General features: G+C 43.1%; 1 protein-coding gene across 1 annotated transcript; it reads left to right on the top strand.

Annotated features, from left to right (window-relative positions):
• The first annotated feature begins 5,210 nt into the window (after positions 1 to 5,210).
• Positions 5,211 to 16,719, top strand: LOC120726313 (inositol polyphosphate-5-phosphatase A-like). Its single transcript, XM_040019801.1, has 6 exons — positions 5,211 to 5,290; positions 14,390 to 14,463; positions 14,549 to 14,660; positions 15,408 to 15,476; positions 15,556 to 15,612; positions 16,266 to 16,719. The coding sequence occupies exons 1-5, from the start codon at positions 5,228 to 5,230 to the stop codon at positions 15,598 to 15,600; spliced, it is 363 nt and encodes a 120-aa protein (XP_039875735.1). The 5' UTR covers positions 5,211 to 5,227; the 3' UTR covers positions 15,601 to 15,612; positions 16,266 to 16,719.
• The last annotated feature ends 2,789 nt before the right edge of the window (positions 16,720 to 19,508 follow it).

The following is a 19,508-nucleotide window of genomic DNA, read 5'->3' as shown; positions in this document are numbered from 1 at the left end:
ACACTAAAATCATTTCAGAAGTATAAAAGAAGTATAAAAAAAGTATATGACTATATGACTAACCAGCATCTCACTGTGACATCCAAACATGAAAACGTTACGCTTTTACCTTCCTTTTTGTTAAAAGGTGCTGGCAGAGGGAACTGTAGAAACATTACAACCCCTGCCAATATCTGTTATTAATTTGCTCTGGTGCAGATGTCTGATAACGCTCTCACTGATCATTCCTGTGTTTTCTCTGAGATAAGTCTCTGCACAGATGCTCAGTAAATTCGATGAAGCCCAGAAAACATTAGTGAATTATATTTGTAGGCATGAAGGTGATTTTCAACCATAATGAAAATATGTGGTCATATTTGAAAAACAAACAATATTTTATTGTACACTTAATTATTTGATGTGTGTGACTCCTTTGGCTCCATACAGGTGGTGGTCGAGGCCTCTTCTTTGATGAATGCTCTTTTTCCAAGAATTTTAAAAACAATTACTTATATTTTATGATTTCATATTTTTGATTTTAAATTTGATCCATTGTATCAATTCATAATTTTAAAAAGTAATGTCCAATAACTATTTTTTATAACTGGTCCCACCTTTAATTTGCAGACAAAAAAATGCAGTAAAGGAAACTAGAAAAAAAGGGCAACTACAGCAGGCAGCAGAGGGTAACAGCTCTCTTCTGTTGTGCATCAGGCCATATAACAGTAAGAAGGGTAAGGGAGATTTATTATCACCTGAAAACTCTATGTAAAAATAATGAATACAAATACCATTGTCTCCGTGCGAACTTATAATTCTGTAGGAGTCTGCTGGGTTTGAATTTTGATGTGATAGACATCTGCATCAGTGTATCAGTGTTAAAATAAATAAATTCATAAGCATGTAAAGGGACTGCTAATGAGCTCAGCTTATTTATCTTGTAAAAACCTATGTGCCCTTTGCTGGCTCAAGCACCTGCTCTCCAAAATCTCTGTGCAAAATTGTGGTTCTCAACAGGTCAATCTTAACATTCAAAAGGAAAAAGACCCAGGACATCAGACACATGTGAAATCCAAGTTCCTGAACTAGAAATTCAGGGCCATCTAGTGGACTCTTTTAGACTGCGGCTCATCCTCTTACAATCAAATGCAGCAGTTTCCAGTTTTCTCTTTAAGTGCTGTCTTCAGATAAAGTCCAGACCTTCCTGTGCCTCTTTAAAGTACAAACACAGGCTCTTCCTAGTTTCATTATTGTTTGTTCATGATTTCTTCTATTTTTATAATCACACTAAAATCATTTTCAGAAGTATAAAAGAAATATAAAAAAGTATATGACTATCTGACTTACCAGCATCTTACATCCAAACACGAAAACTTGTAATGTTGTTACCTTCCTTTTTGTTAAAACATCAGTAATGTGAAAAAGAAAGCTTTCACGGGACTCTCTGCAGTCATACATGCTGCCATGTTTAATACACATTTCCCTGTCAGCCCTGTCAAATCAGCCATACCTCTTCATTCTTTTTCTAATTGAACTGTTTTAACATGTAACAATGGTTACATAGCAACTGATGCCTTTAAAGATTTAACTCTTGGGTTGTTGTTTTTCTTTTTTCCCCCAGACACGATACATTAGATTAAACTGCCAAAAAAGTCTGCTTTGGTAGGCGAAGTCAAACTTTAAATAAGGTCATGTGGTGTTAGCAAAGATTAAAATACCAGTAAATCAACCAGTCAAGTGCATGAATCTACTTTAATTAGTGTCCATCAAAATTGCTTGTCTGATGACTTATTTTGATTAAGTTAATTTTCCTGAAAGTATAAAAAAAGCAAAAAAAACCAACAACACACACACACACACACACACACACACACACACACACACACACACACACACACACACACACACACCTGCCTTTACATACAAGCATGAAAACACGAACAGCAACACAGTGCAGCAAAAACACATATTGATATTATATTATAAAATTATTTTATAAAAATAATTTCATAATTATAATTTTATAATTTATAATTATTTTATAAAATAAATTAATTCCTTCTAACAGAACCCACACACACAGATATAGTCTTGTGAAAAAGAAAATGCATTCTCTTTCAGTTCTAAGGTTTAATGTACTGAGTTATAACATGTAAAACAACATGTTATTATTATATGGGAAAATGTAAAAACAGTGTATCTAAAATTAAGTACACCCATATTGCTTCCATACCAGGTAAGTAGCTGCCAGGTGCTGCTAATTAAGTTGGCGTGATTAACTGACCATCAGCAAGTGTGAGCACCTTTATGAAAAAGAAGTTTTTCTAGCATATGTTAACAAAGACAGAAAGACACCAGCCATGATCTTGAAATGAAATGCAATGAAATTGCAAATAAAAACCTAAGAACTACACATCAGATTCTACAAGTCTCAGTTAGAATGTTAAATGTTACAACTCATGACAGTATTTTGGCCAAAATAACATCTCTGATAGGCAGAGTCTCCCACCCCATGCATGTAAATGTTGGTGAACTGCAGAGCTCCTTCAATGACAGACTGCTGCATCCTCGATGCATGAAGGAGAGTTTCCGCAGGTCCTTCCTCCCTGCAGCTGTCAGACTGTACAATCAGAACTGCTCCCAGCAATCAGAGATTATACATCAGCGCTGTAACTTGCACTATTTTATCAACCGATTCACACTATAACCAGGGTTTATTATTATTATTATTAGTCCTTTTACCTCCAGGTAAAAAATCTCATTGAGATTAAAAATCTCATTTTCAAGAGAGACCTGGCATCATGGCAAAAAAGTCAAAATACACATACCACATAAGTATATAACAAGCCTCTTATCTGCATTTAATTTTATTTAATTTAACTTGGCAGCACAGCTTTGGTTTGCAAATTTGCATCTCATCAAATCACAAGATTTCTCAACCAATGTCCTTAAGAAAGACCAGACCAAGATGAAGATGTTTCACCATAATCCATAGTATCACATTTGACAATAACCAAACACAGCGTATCAGCAAAGACCTCATACAAGCCGTCAAGCACAGCACAGCAGCCAGAGGTCGTGGGGGCCTTGCAGTGATTGAGCCATGAACTCTACTGTATGCAAAAGTATTATACAGTCAAATATAAGGTCATCTGTCTGACAGCCCAGATTGTGTCGTGCTGCAGGGCAATGACCCCAAGCAAAGCAGCTCCACATTGATTTGAGAGAGTGATAAAGTCATATAGATAATGATTACTCCTAAGTTACTCCTGCATACTCCTACAAGACATCAGATCATTTAGTCTACTTAGTTTACCACACACTAGATCTGCATTTTGCTTTAGTTTTTGTTAAATAAATAATTCCACAGTGTAATATGTAATGTGCAGTTGTTCATGTGGGACGGTATTTAATAATTTTTGAACCTGCTAGGGGCAAGATAAACTATTTTTTATTATGTCCTAGTAAGTAAAAGCTTAAAACGGAGAGACGGTGTTATTTATTTTACCATGACTGCAATATTTTTAGTCCTTTAGCTTTGAACATTTTAAATAGTTGAAGATTGGCTAACCTTTTTTCTTTAATTTGGTGTAGTTATGATATAAAGTGAGATTTTATAACTTTAAAATGTATTAATAAGTGGGCATGGAAATCATGGAGCAATGTAAAAAAATTGTGATATCAAAATACATTGTCCACAATAATACTGCTATCATGGCACTGTGACTCTGTGCTAATTGAGACATTGCAATAGCAGTGATATATGATTATATCTGTGCAAGTGAGGGAGAAAATACCATTTAAAAGAAAAAAACATGAATTAAATATCTATTGTGTTGTCAGTGTTATGAGTTTCTTTTTCTTCACTGCAAATTGGTTAACCTCTGCTGCCTTTAGCCTCACGATCTGTGAAATTTAAATAGGGACATCATGTTATCATAGATTAAAACGGGAAAGTAAATATTGTCCATTTTTGACACCTACAAATAAATAATCTGTGAAAAAAAATTCTGATTTCCAGATGTACTGAAAAAAATGTGTTGATCTGAGCCCAAATTATCTGAGCCCATATATATATTTTTGTTTGTTTTTACATTTCATAGGTCGGTGAAATTCAAAGTGAATGGTTAAAACAACTGTACAAGGTAAGCTTGAGCCTCTGCATGTTGCAATAATAATATTACAGTTTTCAGAATGTGATATTTCTGTTTTGTTTTGTTTTGTTTTGTGGAGAGTATGGCCACTTCTAGGAAGCGAAACCTGTGTTGGTTCTGGCCACTGTTCTATTATACAGTTGTAATTACTGATAGCATATCTGCATTCAAACATCACTAAAGCATATGCTTTTTAAAAAGACCAATTGAGACAAGCTGAAAGGTCAAATATTTAAGATGTGGACATACTTCAACATACAAGAAAAGATGCACTTTAAAATTGAGAGAAAGTGGCCTCTTTTTGTACAAATGGTGTTCTTTACTAGTGAGGATAAAAAGGCAGGATGATTTCCTTTATTTCATCAAATAATCAGTAAGCAAAGCTAACTACAATGTTGCTGTTTTTATTTATTAACAGGAATGATATGTGATTACCTTTTTTATACCTTAACTGCTTAAGATAACTGAACCTCTCTTTTTTTAAGTATAATTTGGGATATTTTAGTACGTTTGAGCTGCTCCTGCTCTATTTAACTTGGGCGGCATTGCAAACACAAAATTTCTTGTATCTGACATTACAAATTAAAAGGCTTCCCTGGAGACGATCATCATTATTGACCTTCTACACCGCTCAGTGCTCTTCAGTGTAAGCATGTACGTTGCACTGAGACTTTTTGCTTTGCTGTATAACAGACTATCCAGAGCTACAAGCCACACTTCATTGCCCTGCACTTGCAGGAGGTGGGAGGAAAGGACTACATGTTAAACATGGGCCATGCAGAAAACTTCTTCTGGTAGGATTAATATGCTGATTATAATGCATTTCGCCATTTCCATTGATTCGTTGTTGTCAATTAAACAGTTCGTTATAATGTGTCAAAAAAATGAAAACCATCTACAGTTATATGTCATTTGAGAAGCGAGAACCAGTCAAGTCATTACATCTTTATTTAAAATCATAACATTAATTGATGGCTGTTTAGTTACAGACAGAAGACTCTTAGATCGTTAGATATGTATACAAAGAAACCTCCAGTGCAGTGATCATACTTTTTTGCTCTGCTGTTACCAGGACCCTCTGTTCCAGTGAAGAAATGAAAGACTTTGACAGGTCTTGCATTTATGTGGACAACCAGTTCAAAGGAGATAGCTTCACGGTAAGAAACACAAAAACGTCTCATACAGAGCAGTTGCTGTGTGTTAACTGGATGCAGTCAATGTATTCTGCTGGGGAAAATCAGATGTTTCTGAGAGTGACGTGACACAGTGAAACAAAAAACGTGCTTAGTGACTCAGGTATTACATTACATTATTTTTACATTAATGTTTTTGGAACTCCTCCTTGAATCGCTACCTTATCATGGTGGAGGGGTTTGTATGTCCCAGGGATCCCAGGGGCTATGTTGTCTGGGGACTTTTGCCCCCAGACAACATAGCAAATTGGTCCTGGGTGAGGGACCAGACAAAGAGCGATTCAGAAGACTCTTATGAAAAGAACATCAAGGGAACAGTTTACCCTGCCCGGGATAGGGTTACTGGGGCCCCGCCCTGGAGCCAGGCCCGGGGAGGGTGCCCTAGGGCGAGCGTCTGGTGGCCGGGCCTTAGTCCATGGGGCCCGGCCGGGCACAGCCCGAAGAGGAGACATGGGCCCATCCTCCCGCAGGCCCACCACCCGCAGGAGGCACCATAGGGGTCGGGTGCATTGTGTGCCGGGTGGCGGCCAGGAGCGGAGGTTGGAAGGTGCTCCACCTGGAGACTCTGTTGTCCTGCTGGGAGACTTCAATGCTCACGTGGGTAACGACAGCGAGACCTGGAGGGGCGTGATTGGGAGGAACGGCCTCCCTGATCTGAACCCGAGCGGTGCTTTGTTATTGGACTTCTGTGCTAATCACAGTTTGGCCATAACGAACACCTTGTTCGAACATAAGAGTGTCCATAAGTGCACGTGGCACCAGGACGCTCTACGCCGTAGGTCAATGATCGATTTTGTAATCGTATTATCAGACCTATGACCATATGTTCTGGACACTCGGGTAAAGAGAGGGGCTGAGCTGTCAAGTGATCACCACCTGGTGGTGAGTTGGATCAGGTGGTGGGGGAGGACGCTGGACAGACCTGGTGCACCTAAACGCGTAGTGAGGGTGTGCTGGGAACATCTAGCAGAGGCCCCAGTCCGCAAGATCTTCAACGCACACCTCCGGCAGAGCTCCAACAGCATTCCGAGGGAGACTGGGGACATTGAGTCTGAATGGACCATGTTCAGCGTCTCCATTGCCGAAGCTGCTGCATTGAGCTGCGGCCGCAAGGTGGTTGGTGCCTGCCGTGGTGGTAATCCCCGAACCAAATGGTGGACACCAGAGGTGAAGGGAGCCACCGGGCTGAAGAAGGAGTCCTATCGGGCTTGGTTAGCCTGTGGGACTCCGGAGGCAGCCGACAGGTATAGACAGGCCAAGCGGAATGCGGCTCGGGCAGTGGCTGAAGCAAAAACTCGGGTGTGGGAGGAGTTCGGAGAGGCCATGGAAAAAGACTTTCGGACTGCCTCGAAGAGATTCTGGCAAACTGTCAGGCGTCTCAGGAGGGGAAAGCGGTGCTCTACCTGCACTGTGTATAGTGCTGGCGGAGCGCTGCTGACGTCGACTGAGAAAATTGTCAGGCGGTGGAAGGAATACTTTGAGGACCTCCTTAATCCCACTGACACGTCTTCCGAGGAGGAAGCAGAGTCTGGGGATGAGGGGAATGACCCGCCAATTTCCGGGGGCGAGGTCACTGAGGCAGTTAAACAACTCCTTGGTGGCAGAGCCCCTGGTGTTGATGAGGTCCGCCCCGAGTTCCTGAAGGCTCTGGACGTTGTAGGGCTGTCCTGGTTGAAACGCCTCTGCAATGTTACGTGGAGATCAGGGGCAGTACCCGTGGACTGGCAGACCGGGATGGTGGTCCCCATCTTTAAGAAGGGGGACCGGAGGGTGTGTTCCAACTACAAGGGGATCACACTCCTCAGCCTCCCTGGGAAAGTCTATATGCCAGGGTGCTGGAAAGGAGAGTTCGTCCGCTAGTCGAACCTCGGATACAGGAGGAACAATGCGGTTTTCGTCCTGGTCGCGGAACACTGGACCAGCTCTTTATCCTCTCGAGGATACTTGAGGGTGCATGGGAGTTTGCCCAACCAGTCTACATGTGTTTTGTGGACTTGGAGAAGGCATTCGACCGTGTCCCTCGGGGTGTCCTGTGGGAGGTGTTGCGGGAGTATGGGGTGTCTGGCCCATTGCTACGGGCCATTCGATCCCTATACAACCGTTGCAAGAGCTTGGTTCGCATTGCCGGCAATAAGTCGGACTCGTTCCCGGTGGGTGATGGGCTCCGCCAGGGCTGCCCTTTGTCTCCGGTTCTGTTCATAATTTTTATGGACAGGATTTTTAGGCGCAGCCAAGTGGCGGAGAGCTTTCGCTTTGGTGGCCTCAGAATCTCATCTCTGATTTTTGCGGATGATGTGGTTCTGTTGGCTTCATCGGGTGAGGGCCTCCAGCTCGCACTGGAACGGTTTGCAGCCGAGTGTGAAGCAGCGGGAATGAGGATCAGCACCTCCAAATCTGAGGCCATGGTTCTCAGCCGGAAAAGGGTGGAGTGCTCACTCCGAGTCGGGGATGAATTCCTGCCCCAAGTGGAGGAGTTCAAGTATCTCGGGGTCTTGTTCGCGAGTGATGGGAGAAGGGAGCCGGAGATCGACAGACGGATTGGGGCTGCAGCTGCAGTAATGCAGACGCTGCACCAGTCCGTCGTGGTGAAGAGGGAGCTGAGTGTAAAAGCGAAGCTCTCAATTTACCGGTCAATCTACGTCCCTACCCTCACCTATGGCCACGAGCTGTGGGTAGTGACCAAAAGAACGAGATCGCGGATACAAGCGGCAGAAATGAGCTTCCTCCGAAGGGTGGCTGGCCTCTCCCTTAGAGATAGGGTGAGAAGTTCGGCCATCTGGGAGGGGCTCAGAGTAGAGCCGCTGCTGCTCCACATCGAAAGGAGCCAGCTGAGGTGGTTTGGGCATCTGACAAGGATGCCCCCTGGGCGCCTCCTGGGTGAGGTGTTCCAGGCATGTCCCACCGGGAGGAGGCCCCCGGGGCAGACCCAGGACACGCTGGAGAGATTATATCTCTCGGCTGGCCTGGGAACGCCTTGGTGTTCCCCCGGATAAGCTGGAGGAGGTGGCTGGGGAGAGGGAGGTCTGGGCCTCTTTGCTTAGGCTGCTGCCCCCGTGACCCGGCCTCGGATAAAGCGGATGAGGATGGATGGATGTTTTTGGAATGACTTTCCCACCTTCCTAGCAAAAGAGAAAGAAAGGAAAAGCAACTCAAGACTTTTGCACAGTAGTGTTTTTTGTTTTTGTTTTTTTAAGTATTAACCCACACTCCTCCCAGGTGATACCCTCACACTGAACATTTGACACTAGGGGTCAATGGCTGCATCTGCAGATTGAAGCTGTGTGAAGTCAAAAAAGGGGATACTCAGTGGCCAGGTGAGAGTAGAGACAGGACAAAGTCAATACATTTAAGTCTAGATTAAAACTAGAGCAGCTGTCTTCTAAGGCAGAAGACAGAATCTAGCTAAATCCAGTGGACTTTTACTGCCGTTTTGACGAGCCATCAGGCAGCCTTCACACCTCCAACGGCCCCAACAATAGAGACACTTTGGACACTCATTCCCCCACCTCTCCCCCCTCCACAGAGCCATCACCACCTTCAAACACTTCACCTACAACACCCCCCTCCTCACCCCACACAAAAGAGGATTTCACACCACCTCCTCCCACCACAACTCTTCATATTCATGAAGAAGGTGTGAGGAAGCAGTTTAAGAGTCTGAATGCTCGAAAAGCTCCCGGCCCAGACGGTGTGTCTCCTGCCACCCTCAGACACTGTGCAAACGAGCTGGCCCCAGTGTTCTCTGGCATTTTCAACTCCTCACTGCAGGCATGTCATGTGCCTGCCTGCTTCAAGTCCTCTACGATAATCCCTGTCCCCAAGAAACCTAGGATCACTGGACTAAATGACTACAGACCCGTGGCTCTGACATCTGTGGTCATGAAGTTTTTTGAGCGCCTAGTTCTCTCCTATCTCAAGACCCTCACGGCCCCCCTCCCGGACCCCCTGCAGTTTGCATACAGAGCCAACAGGTCTGTAGATGACGCCATCAACATGGCCCTACACTTCATCCTGCAGCATCTGGACTCCCCAGGAACCTACGCCAGGATCCTGTTTGTGGACTTCAGCTCTGCCTTCAATACCATCCTTCCAGACCATCTCCGAGGCAAGCTTTCCCAGATGAATGTGCCTGATCCCATCTGCCGGTGGATCACTGACTTCCTGACGGACAGGAAACAGCATGTGAGGCTGGGAAAGAATGTCTCGGACTCCCGGACCATCAGCACCGGCTCCCCTCAGGGCTGTGTTCTTTCTCCCCTGCTCTTCTCCCTGTATACTAACTGCTGCACCTCCACCCACCAGTCTGTCAAGCTAATCAAGTTTGCAGATGACACCACTGTTATTGGACTCATCTCGGACGGGGATGAGTCTGCCTACAGGAGGGAGGTTGAACGTTTGGTGTCCTGGTGCAGCCACAACAACCTGGTGCTGAATGCCCAGAAGACAGTGGAGATTATTGTGGACTTCAGGAAGCACACAGCTCCACTCCCCCCCATCATCCTGACTGACACCCCCATCACCTCTGTGGACTCATTCCGCTTCCTGGGTACCACCATCACCCAGGACCTGAAGTGGGAGCCCACCATCACCTCCGTCATTAAGAAAGCCCAGCAGAGGATGTACTTCCTGAGGCAGCTGAAGAAATTCAACCTGCCAACACGGACTGATGATGCAATTCTACACTGCAATCATCGAGTCCATCCTCACCTCCTCCATCACCGTGTGGTACGCTGGAGCCACTATCAGGGACAAACAGAGACTGCAGCGTGTTGTGCGCTCTGCTGAGAAGGTGATTGGCTGCAGACTCCCATCTCTGCAGGACCTGTACACCTCCAGGACACTGAGGCGTGCAGCTCGGATCTCAGCTGACCCTTCTCACCCTGGACACAGTCTGTTTGACCTGCTCCCCTCAGGCAGGAGGCTCCGGTCCATTCGCACCAGAACCTCTCGCCATAAGAACAGTTTCTTCCCCTCTGCTGTTGAACACATGAACAATAACCGTATGACTGTTCCCACCACTAACACATGACCCTACGCTGTGTTCACTGCATCATTCCATGTTTGGCACTGATCACCACCTGCACTCATGTATATAGCATGTATATATCTATCTATCTACTTAGCACTTTTAATTCTTATTCTCATTTTTATTTTCATGTCTATTTAAGCTTAATTTATAACAGTATGTTTGCACTGAAGCACCGCAGCAATTTCCTAATGTTGTAAACCCGCTCAACATTTGGCACTAAAACCCTTTCTGATTCTGATTCTGATTCTGGAGTGGTTTGGTTTAAACTAGATTAAAACCAACAATTACATATTTTAAAATAAAATAATTAAACATACTCACCAAAAATGGATTTAGCTACATTCTGGACCGCGTTTCCGAATGCAGTAGGTAGCGAGCTGACTGGAGACCGTAACAGCCAATCAGAATTTTTGCATCAAGTCTGTGATTGGCAGGTTTTGTGGCACACTTATAACGGTGTACAGTGGTCCCTCGCGGTTCACTTTTCGCGGCCTCGCGGTCCTGATTGTAGACCATTGTCAATCAATCTCGTGTCTCCTGTCTCCTGAATAGTACAGAATGCGTTCAGTTGTCCAGTTTATATAAATATTCGATCGTTAGCGGTGTGACTCTGAAATGCTGTACTGTATGTTTGTACGTTTTCTCCCCAACAAACACCACAATGTCGACGAAACGTTTTGCACCGTCGTCAAAGGCACCTGCGGGTACCTTTGGTTTCATTCTGTGATACTGGACTTATTTTTCTACGAAGGTTTGAAGTTTGAGAGTGTTTAAACAAGAGAGAAAAGTGTGAAAATGTTCATGCCTGTCTCAGAAAAATGTATAAAGTGTGTAGTCCGGGGTTTTACAGCCTTAAAACATCTATAATATCTGTAAAAAATAAAGTTGGCTACTTCGAGGATTTCATCTATTTCATAACTCCCGCGATAAACGAGGCACCACTCTATAGAGAGTTGAGCGCGCACGAAGCAGAGATGTAAGCACGAAGACCTAGGGTAGGTCCGCAGGTATCTGTCAGCACACAGCAGAGATCTGAGCAAGAGCAAATGCCAACAACTGAGCGAGAGGGGCTGTTATTGTGTGTGCAATAATAACAAATAATAGCAAACACTGAAATACATTTCTTGCATGCAGAAATTAATTTTGTCCCCTCAAATTAAACTTTTCTTCGCGCAAAATAACCTTCTTCTCAAAATGCAACATTTGCGCATGCATTTCTTTTAACGTGCGATCAGAGAAGAGGCACAGAAATAAACAATACTTTGGGCTGATGTTAGCAAGTGTACATTCATAGAACCAGTAAGTCACGTTGGGAACCTATTTTTATTTCTGTTGCAGTTAATTTACCCATGTAGACACCCATTACTACTGCCTGTGTGACAGCTATGCTGTAGAAGTAAAGTAGATAGTAGCCTGGCTTCACAGGGTATTTCTAAGTTGTTTTCTGTTGTTGTGGAGAGTAATTGTTCAGAAAGGTTTTACCTGATGCAGTTACTGTGCTAACATACGAACCTGTTCTTGCTAATAACCCCTGTGTAAACATAGCGGCATTTGATTGAGCAATTGTGTCCACTAGAGGGTGGTGTTGATTTAATCTAAATTGGCTATAAGCCATCCTGTCATGTCTTTATGATAATCTTTTCATGGTGTCTGTTTCTGTCCACGCTTAAATGGTGTTCTCTGTAGTACTTAATGTGAGAGATGCTGAACCAGTGAAAGATGTTTATGTTATTGTACTAATTTCAGAAGCACATCCCTACACACCAGCTAGAGTGTGTGTTCAGTGTGGGCCAGTTATAAATGAAGTTCTTCAATACTGTGACATGGTTCCTTGTCTCTGACCGGGCCTTATTACCAGGGAACAGTGCAGAATCACGTTTCAGAGAAAGTCGACTAGTGTGTTCACGTTCTGTTGTAACCCATAAACTGAACGGTAATGTAACGACATCCATCTTTCACTTTCACAAAAGTAAAACATCACCACTTCCACCTATAGTTGGTTGTAATGGAGGTGGAGTAAAATGGATCCACTCTCCCTGCCCAGCGCGTACTCCCCATGCAAGGGAAGCAAATTCTGTCGGGGATACCTGCCTTGGCACAACACGTCCTTGCACAACAACCTTGTGTTGCAGCCAATGAAACAGACTCTTCCTCCTTTGCCCAGGTGTGCTGGGGCACAAGCGGTTAATACCTTTTAAATGGTTTTAATTTTCTGTCTTTATTGATTTTACATTGCACGATTAATCAGATAAGAGGAGCAGGGAGTTAGGACATTTAAAATTGTCAGCCCTACGTCAGGGATGATTGGGTACAAAAACAGACACGCACACTTCAGGGCCTTTTTGGAAATATTTTAGTATTATTATTGTTGTTGTTGTTGTTATTTGCCTGTGCCATTTGTCACTTTAGCAATCAGAATTGTTTTCTTAAGGCCAGCCAAGAAAAACAGGGGAACGGGGGACAGTAAGAGAAGACACTGAGAGAATCCGTTGGATCACCTGTTAAAACAAGAAAAAAGAAAACAAATAAGAGAATACAGAGATCAAAGCAACAACTAGATATGTATAAGTAACAGTAAATACTAAATATTGAATGTTATTGAGCAGCACGCAAGGCCAACAGCGCACAATATGCTTTAAGATAGCATACAAGGAAGATATAGTTTGTGTCTGTGAGCACCCGTGTGTACACCTGTGTGCATGAGCGCGCTTGAGTTCAAAAGGTTTCTCCATGTAACAATCTGCTAGAGGGTGTGGGAAGCCATAGCCCTGGCCCCAGAGCATGAAGCAGCCATGGAGAAGACCCAGGCCCCAGACATCCAGAGGCCCTCCAGAGTGTGAAAGCCCAAGGAGGACCACTGGAGAGGCAAGTGCACCACATTCCCAGAAAGAGCTGAGGAGAGCAACAGATGTGGGGTCACCCAGCAGCCACGGTGCAGATGCCACAGGTGGCTGCGGTGATGAGCCCGCAGGCCATGCCGGCAGACAGTCATGCCAGAGCGGATCGAGCCCCAGTCCCTGAGATAGGGTCCGACCTGGCCAGGGGCGCCAGGCCTCACCAAGCAGCCAGCGGGAGTATGCGGGGTACATACCTGAGCGCCCAGCCCCAGACGCTGAGAACCACCAAAGGTTCTGAGGGCTGAGGGCATCAGTTTGACATAGACAAACTGGCACACACAGACACAAGCATACATTCCCACCCTCATGCACATAAATACAAATACTCAACGTGGAGACAAACAGAAATGAACACTATACACCCTTTCACACTTCCCAAACATACTCTACACTCCGAGGTTCAGGTACCACCGCCCCCAGGGGGGCAATGAGCCCCCAGAGCCAGGAGATGTTACCCTTTTCCCTGGGGTGGAGGGACGGACTGCCCCCGGCCCGGCAGCTGCAGGGATGGCCCAGCGTCCCAGACCCCGACCAGACTGCCAACTCCTCCCAACCCCCTGCCCCGATCGTGTACAGAGAATGGGGGTGTGAAGACCCCACACCTTACTCAGCCCGCTCATATGTCTTGTTGATGTGTAATGTTCTAAAGTGCATTTAAAACACAGGAGTGGCATGGTGCTTCCTGCCAGGAAGCAGTAGGTGTCAGCACAGCCCCTCCTGCCCCTCCTGGGGCATCGGCCCCAGGAAAGACTATTATTTAAAGTTTTCTGTGTTTTTGGAGAGTAACAATGCACCGTGTCATACATTCAAACTACAAAGCATACCAAATGTTCTTACTTTCTTTGAAGAAAGTACTGCCCCTGCCCCAGTCTAAGAACTGAGACTGAAGGAGTCACTTGGATGAGTGACAAAATGTTTCTCCCACAAAACGCTACGTCCAGATGAACAGAATCAACTTTTGGAGATCAGCAGGAATACTTCAAAGAAATGACAGCGCAGTAAACACAAAAAGGGAGAAACATTAGTAGCAGTAACCCAAATTATCCCCAATGTTAAATCTGCACTCATCAATCATGCTTGTTTTTCATGTGTTGATGTTTGTAGTCATTTGTAACCATAGTGGCTTCTTTCCCTCAGCTTTTGAAGTATGACAAAGAAGTTGCAGCCTTCCATGTTGTTATTAGGGAAGAGGGCATCAAGTTTCCACCAAGGTCTGTAACTCTGCTACTTGCTGCAAATTTCTGCCATTTACTTTTCATGCTTTAAGAATTTGTTCCCCTCTTGTCTTGTGCTCAGCTACCCATACAGTGAAGAGCATGCTAAACCAACCCAGTACATGAACACTCGCTGTCCTGCCTGGTGTGATCGCATCCTTATGTCACATACAGCCCAAGATTTAATCCACAGGGTGAGTCTTTGCACAATCACATCATTTCATGATGACAAGAACACAATTTGATATAATACGTGAGTTAGCATCACGTGTTAAGGAAGCACTTTGGCAAGCTAGCCAGCCAACATTTCTAGTCAATGTGTTTTAGCAGTAGCATTAGTTAGCAACATTTTAAGGTTAACCAATTATGCTGCATGACTCTGACTCTGGTTAGTTCGTAAACCTTTGCTGATAGTGACGGGTTAATTTATCAGCCAGAGCAGTTCTAGGGGTTTAAAAAAATTAGCTAGCATTATCTATTTAAGATAGTGTTTCGCTACAATATGTAGCTTGCAGTTTGTCTGTTTTTGCAGGAAAGCTAATGTTAGCTAACAGATGGTGATACCTGTGTTTGCAAAAAGACTTCTTTTCCTGTAGAAGTCTGTGAGCCAAAGTCTGTAAAAGGCCTCCTGAGTTTTTGGGATTGTTCTGGATCATATTTTGAAATTGAGGATTAACTTTGGTGTAAAACTACATCTTCATTGCATAAGAAGTTGTCAATCACAAGTCATTAGACAACGGGTTTCGCGTACTTTGGTACACGGTTTTACATTCGTGCACACATACTGTATAACCTTTAATATATAATGTGATGTAAATCCACTATGAACATAATCCAGCCCACACAAATGTGATACTCAAAATTTAACTTAATATAATTTAAGAAGAATCTGTTTGTTATGTTTACATATAAATGATCTTCAAGTTCATTCTTCTTTTCAGAGAGACGATGGTGAGAAGAGTGTCGTTTACAACACAATGGGTCCTAATGTCTGTATGGGAGATCATAAGGTAACAGATTACATAAGCAGTGTGTTGTGCACATCAGCCATGTGGACTGACTCTGATGTGTTTTGTTTTTCTTCTGTAGCCTGTGTTCTTGTCCTTCTCACTGAAGACAAATGACCACATCTGATACTTCTAAATGGTAAGAAGTTTCACTGAGTGTGTGTGTTCTGTACTGCATGTGCAAGTGCAGCTGAGTCGATGTGGTAATTCCAGTGAATGGATTCAGTGTGAGAGAGTGAGCACAGTAATCTTTCTCTGGTCCCTGGAGAGCCATAACCCTACTGGCCCAGTGGAGTCGGGATATGAACTAAGAGTAATGCGTGCGGGACATAAGAGATCCTTTGTGCACATCGTAGTTGGAGTGCAGGCGATCTGCACTCGCGCTGATCTATGTCTATTGAATCCTCCTCACTGTCACTGTGGCTACACATTAGGTTTAATGCTGGCCTGCTTTTCATTAATTACCACATGGATGGCTGGCTGGAGACACATTCACATTGTGCGGGGCATTTTTACGGCCATTTTTATGGCCATGATTTTGTTTTGCTGCCATTTCAATTTATTTTTTTAAGGAAGAACTGCCTTTTCATGATTGTCCTTCTTCACAATGGGAGTGCTTGAAGAGGCTACAACTATCTTCTTTTGTGTTTTTGACATTTCAAGGCATATGAAAGGTTTGGCCTACTGCTAGTATTTTTAGGCTACATTTTAGCTCTTGCAAGGTGTGTTCATAAACATGTTGTTTATGTAACCGTTGTTTTTTTGTGAAGTAATGCCTTGTGTCTTGTCTAGGCTTTGCTGCCTCCGTCCTGATTGGGTGCTGCTGCCTAAATCAAGTCGATCAGCAAAGCCCTGTATGTCTGGGGAGCTGTACTTCTGGCCATTTTGACTGCTCATACTCACTCATTGGGTTTTAGAGGCTTAAATGCCTTTGAGTTGTATTTTTAGCCACATGTGATTTTGTTTAGACTGTGTTTGTAGGGTAGAGCTGCCTTTAATTTGTTATCCCTAATTTTCTCCTGTTTATGTGGTGATTAGGTAGGTTATTTTTGTAGGGTGTATATTTTGTTTTATTTGGAATTAAGCAAGTTAACTTTTAATTTCTTTTTAGGGATGTTGTATTTGTAATATTGGCAATATTTCCTTAAACTTAAATGTCAATCTGAACCAAACCAAGATTTAAACTAGCAGAAAATAAACATTTAACAAAATCTTATTAAAAATTATTTTCTTGATATTTAATCTGTGTATTAATAAATATACTATAAACAATGTTAATGTAACTAAAATAGTTGGTGAAATGAAGGAATAAAAAACTAAAACTCACTTTTGAGAAGTACATGAAGTGTGATCCATGCTTAATAAAATATTTCTTAAAGTGAACTCTCCAAGTTGCCTCATCTATTTGTCAGAGAGTTGCAGTCAGCTTTGTTTGCTAAGCAGCTTCAAAAACTTATCTTGCAGGTGTGACTGACACAGTTATTGTGTATGCTCTTCATCAGTAACAAGCAGCTCATTTGCTGTGAAACATAAACTTTCTATTCTCCCTCTCTTATCTCCAGTGGTGCCACAGCCATAAAATATTTCTTAATGAACCATTTAGAAAATCTTTCCCCCGACACACACACAAAGAGAAATAAAAACCCAAATGCTTCTAAAATGTGAAATTTAATTTGTATAGCCATTTCATTTAGTAGAATCAACTGCAAAAAAACAAAACAAAACAAGTTTTTCTTGTTGCTTTTTATGCATCAAATGCTCTATAAAGACTTACCAGAGTTCTTGTTGTTGCTCTGCTTCACCATCTTGAAGAAATAAGTAATACTTCTCATATGCGTCTGGATAGAAGATGTGCTTGCGTCTGTTTGTTGGTATGAATGTCATGAAGTGACAAAATGGACTGGTTCCTATGTAGCGCTTTTATACTCTGAGCACTCAAAGTGCTTTACACAACTTATACATTCACTTATTTGCATTAGCACCTGTTTCTATGCTTTTTCTAAGTGCTTTCTATCTAACATTCACATGCATTCATACTCTCCTGAATGCACCGGAGAGCAACATGGGATTTGGCATGCAGACTGGAGCAGACTAGGATCAAACCACCAACCTTCCAGTTAGTAGGTGACCTGCTCTTCCACCTGAGCTACAGCCACCCCATTTCTTCTGTGCAGTGCGGAAGAGCATCAGTCAAGGTGGTGAGATGGACTCGTGCCCTTTGTGACTCTGGTAGTTCTTCTGAGGATACACTGCCATCTTGCCACACCTTCACCATCTGTGAGCACAAACTGCTGCTCTGCCAGCATGTAGAAAAATCACAGAAGTGAAAACCATTACTACTATTAGAGCTCAAGTTTGGATAGTTTAGCTCTAAATATGTCACACTAGCTCTTAATTTCAACAATCCATTGAACAGACAGGAGATTAGTAGACAGCTTGGCATTATATTTCACAATTATGGCCAATGAATTGTTGCATGATAGAGCATCTCTTAATTCTGAATGAATACAGTAAGGTATCACTTTCAATTCAGGTGTCAAAGTAATTTTTCAAAACTACATTTTTTTTCCTTTTCCCTTAACAAAAATACCCCACACTGTAAATATATAAAACTATTAATAATATATAAACTATTTTTTTTTTGGATTTGTATATTTGTACATTTTATATTTTTTCTGAATACTCTTCATGTGTATAAAGTGCTGTAGAAACTGTGCACCTCACCTCCTTTCTTTTCCCACATGTTTGCACTGAGTAGGAGATTCTCTGTATCTCATTGTACATGTGTATAGTGACAACAAAAGGCATTCTATTCTCTATTCTATTACTGCCTGGCTAATAGTGACGAACTTCAGGGGAATTCATGATGACAGAAAGGTCCAAACACTGAAGTCAAGCTTCTTTTCTTGTTTTTGTGACTTCAGCATGCTGGCAGACTTAAAGATTTGTAAGTGATACTTACAGGGTAGAAACTTCTTTTTCATCCATTTAATCAAATATTTTATGCCTGAGCTGTCTCAGTCCCTCTGTAGCATTCTGCAACTATGACTAACCTGAGGAGGCTTGGTTTTGGCTGCAAGTATCCCTGTACATCCTTCTCAACAGTACACATATAACGACTCAGTCACACTTCCTCAGCGTTGCTCCCTCACAAAACCAAAGCCTTTTGCCAGGAAGAGTTTGGAAGAGGTATCAGCCACCTGAAAGAAGAAAGATTTAAACTAAACCTGGTTTTGTATTGCACCTGCTGCATCTGCAAAGCAACCAGCGTTAGGGATAATCCCACGCACTCGTCCCACACACACACTCTCTTCACCCTGCTGTGTTTTGACAAGAGGTACTGGAGGATTAGGACCCTCATTGCCAGACTGCGAAATACTTTCTTCCACCAAGCCGTCAGTCCAGTCACTGAGTGTTCAGGAGTCTGACACACATGCACACCTTCATAAATCAAGTTGTATGAAGGTGTGCCAGAAATGCACACTTGCACTTTATGTTGTCCTGTGTTGATTGTCTGTTTTATGTAGCACCATGGTCTTGGAAGAACGTTGTCTCACTTCACAGTGTACTGTACCACTGCACATGATTGAAATGACAATAAAGCAACTTGACTTGACTTCTTTTCCTGCAAAAAGACTGAGATCAGCAAAGCCCAGAGAACACAAGACACACAAGGTGCAACACTCAGACTCAAACAGCCTTCAGAAATGAAGGCACAGTGTTCGTCCAGTCATACTAGAAATGATTATGTATCAGAATAATAACTAAGAAACAAACTTTGAAGAAGAAAGAAGATGTGGATGGGCTGGTGTTCGCTGACTGCATGGTCATTTCTGGTAGTCCGCTATCATTTCTCTAGTTTTGCTGATGTTGAGAGACAGGTTATTTTCCAGGCACCACTCGTACAGTGCCATCACCTCTTCTCTATAGGCCCTCTCATCGTTGTCTGTGATGAGGCCTATGATGGTTGTGTCATCTGAAAACTTGATAATGGTGTTGGACTTATGCTTAGCAACGCAGTCGTGTGTAAACAGG

This window comes from Simochromis diagramma, unplaced genomic scaffold (genome assembly GCF_900408965.1).
Source record: "Simochromis diagramma unplaced genomic scaffold, fSimDia1.1 OVJJ01000822.1, whole genome shotgun sequence".
Classification (NCBI taxonomy): Eukaryota; Metazoa; Chordata; class Actinopteri; order Cichliformes; family Cichlidae; genus Simochromis; species Simochromis diagramma.
Note: the sequence above shows the minus strand (reverse complement) of the source record. Positions and strands in the feature narration are given on the sequence as shown.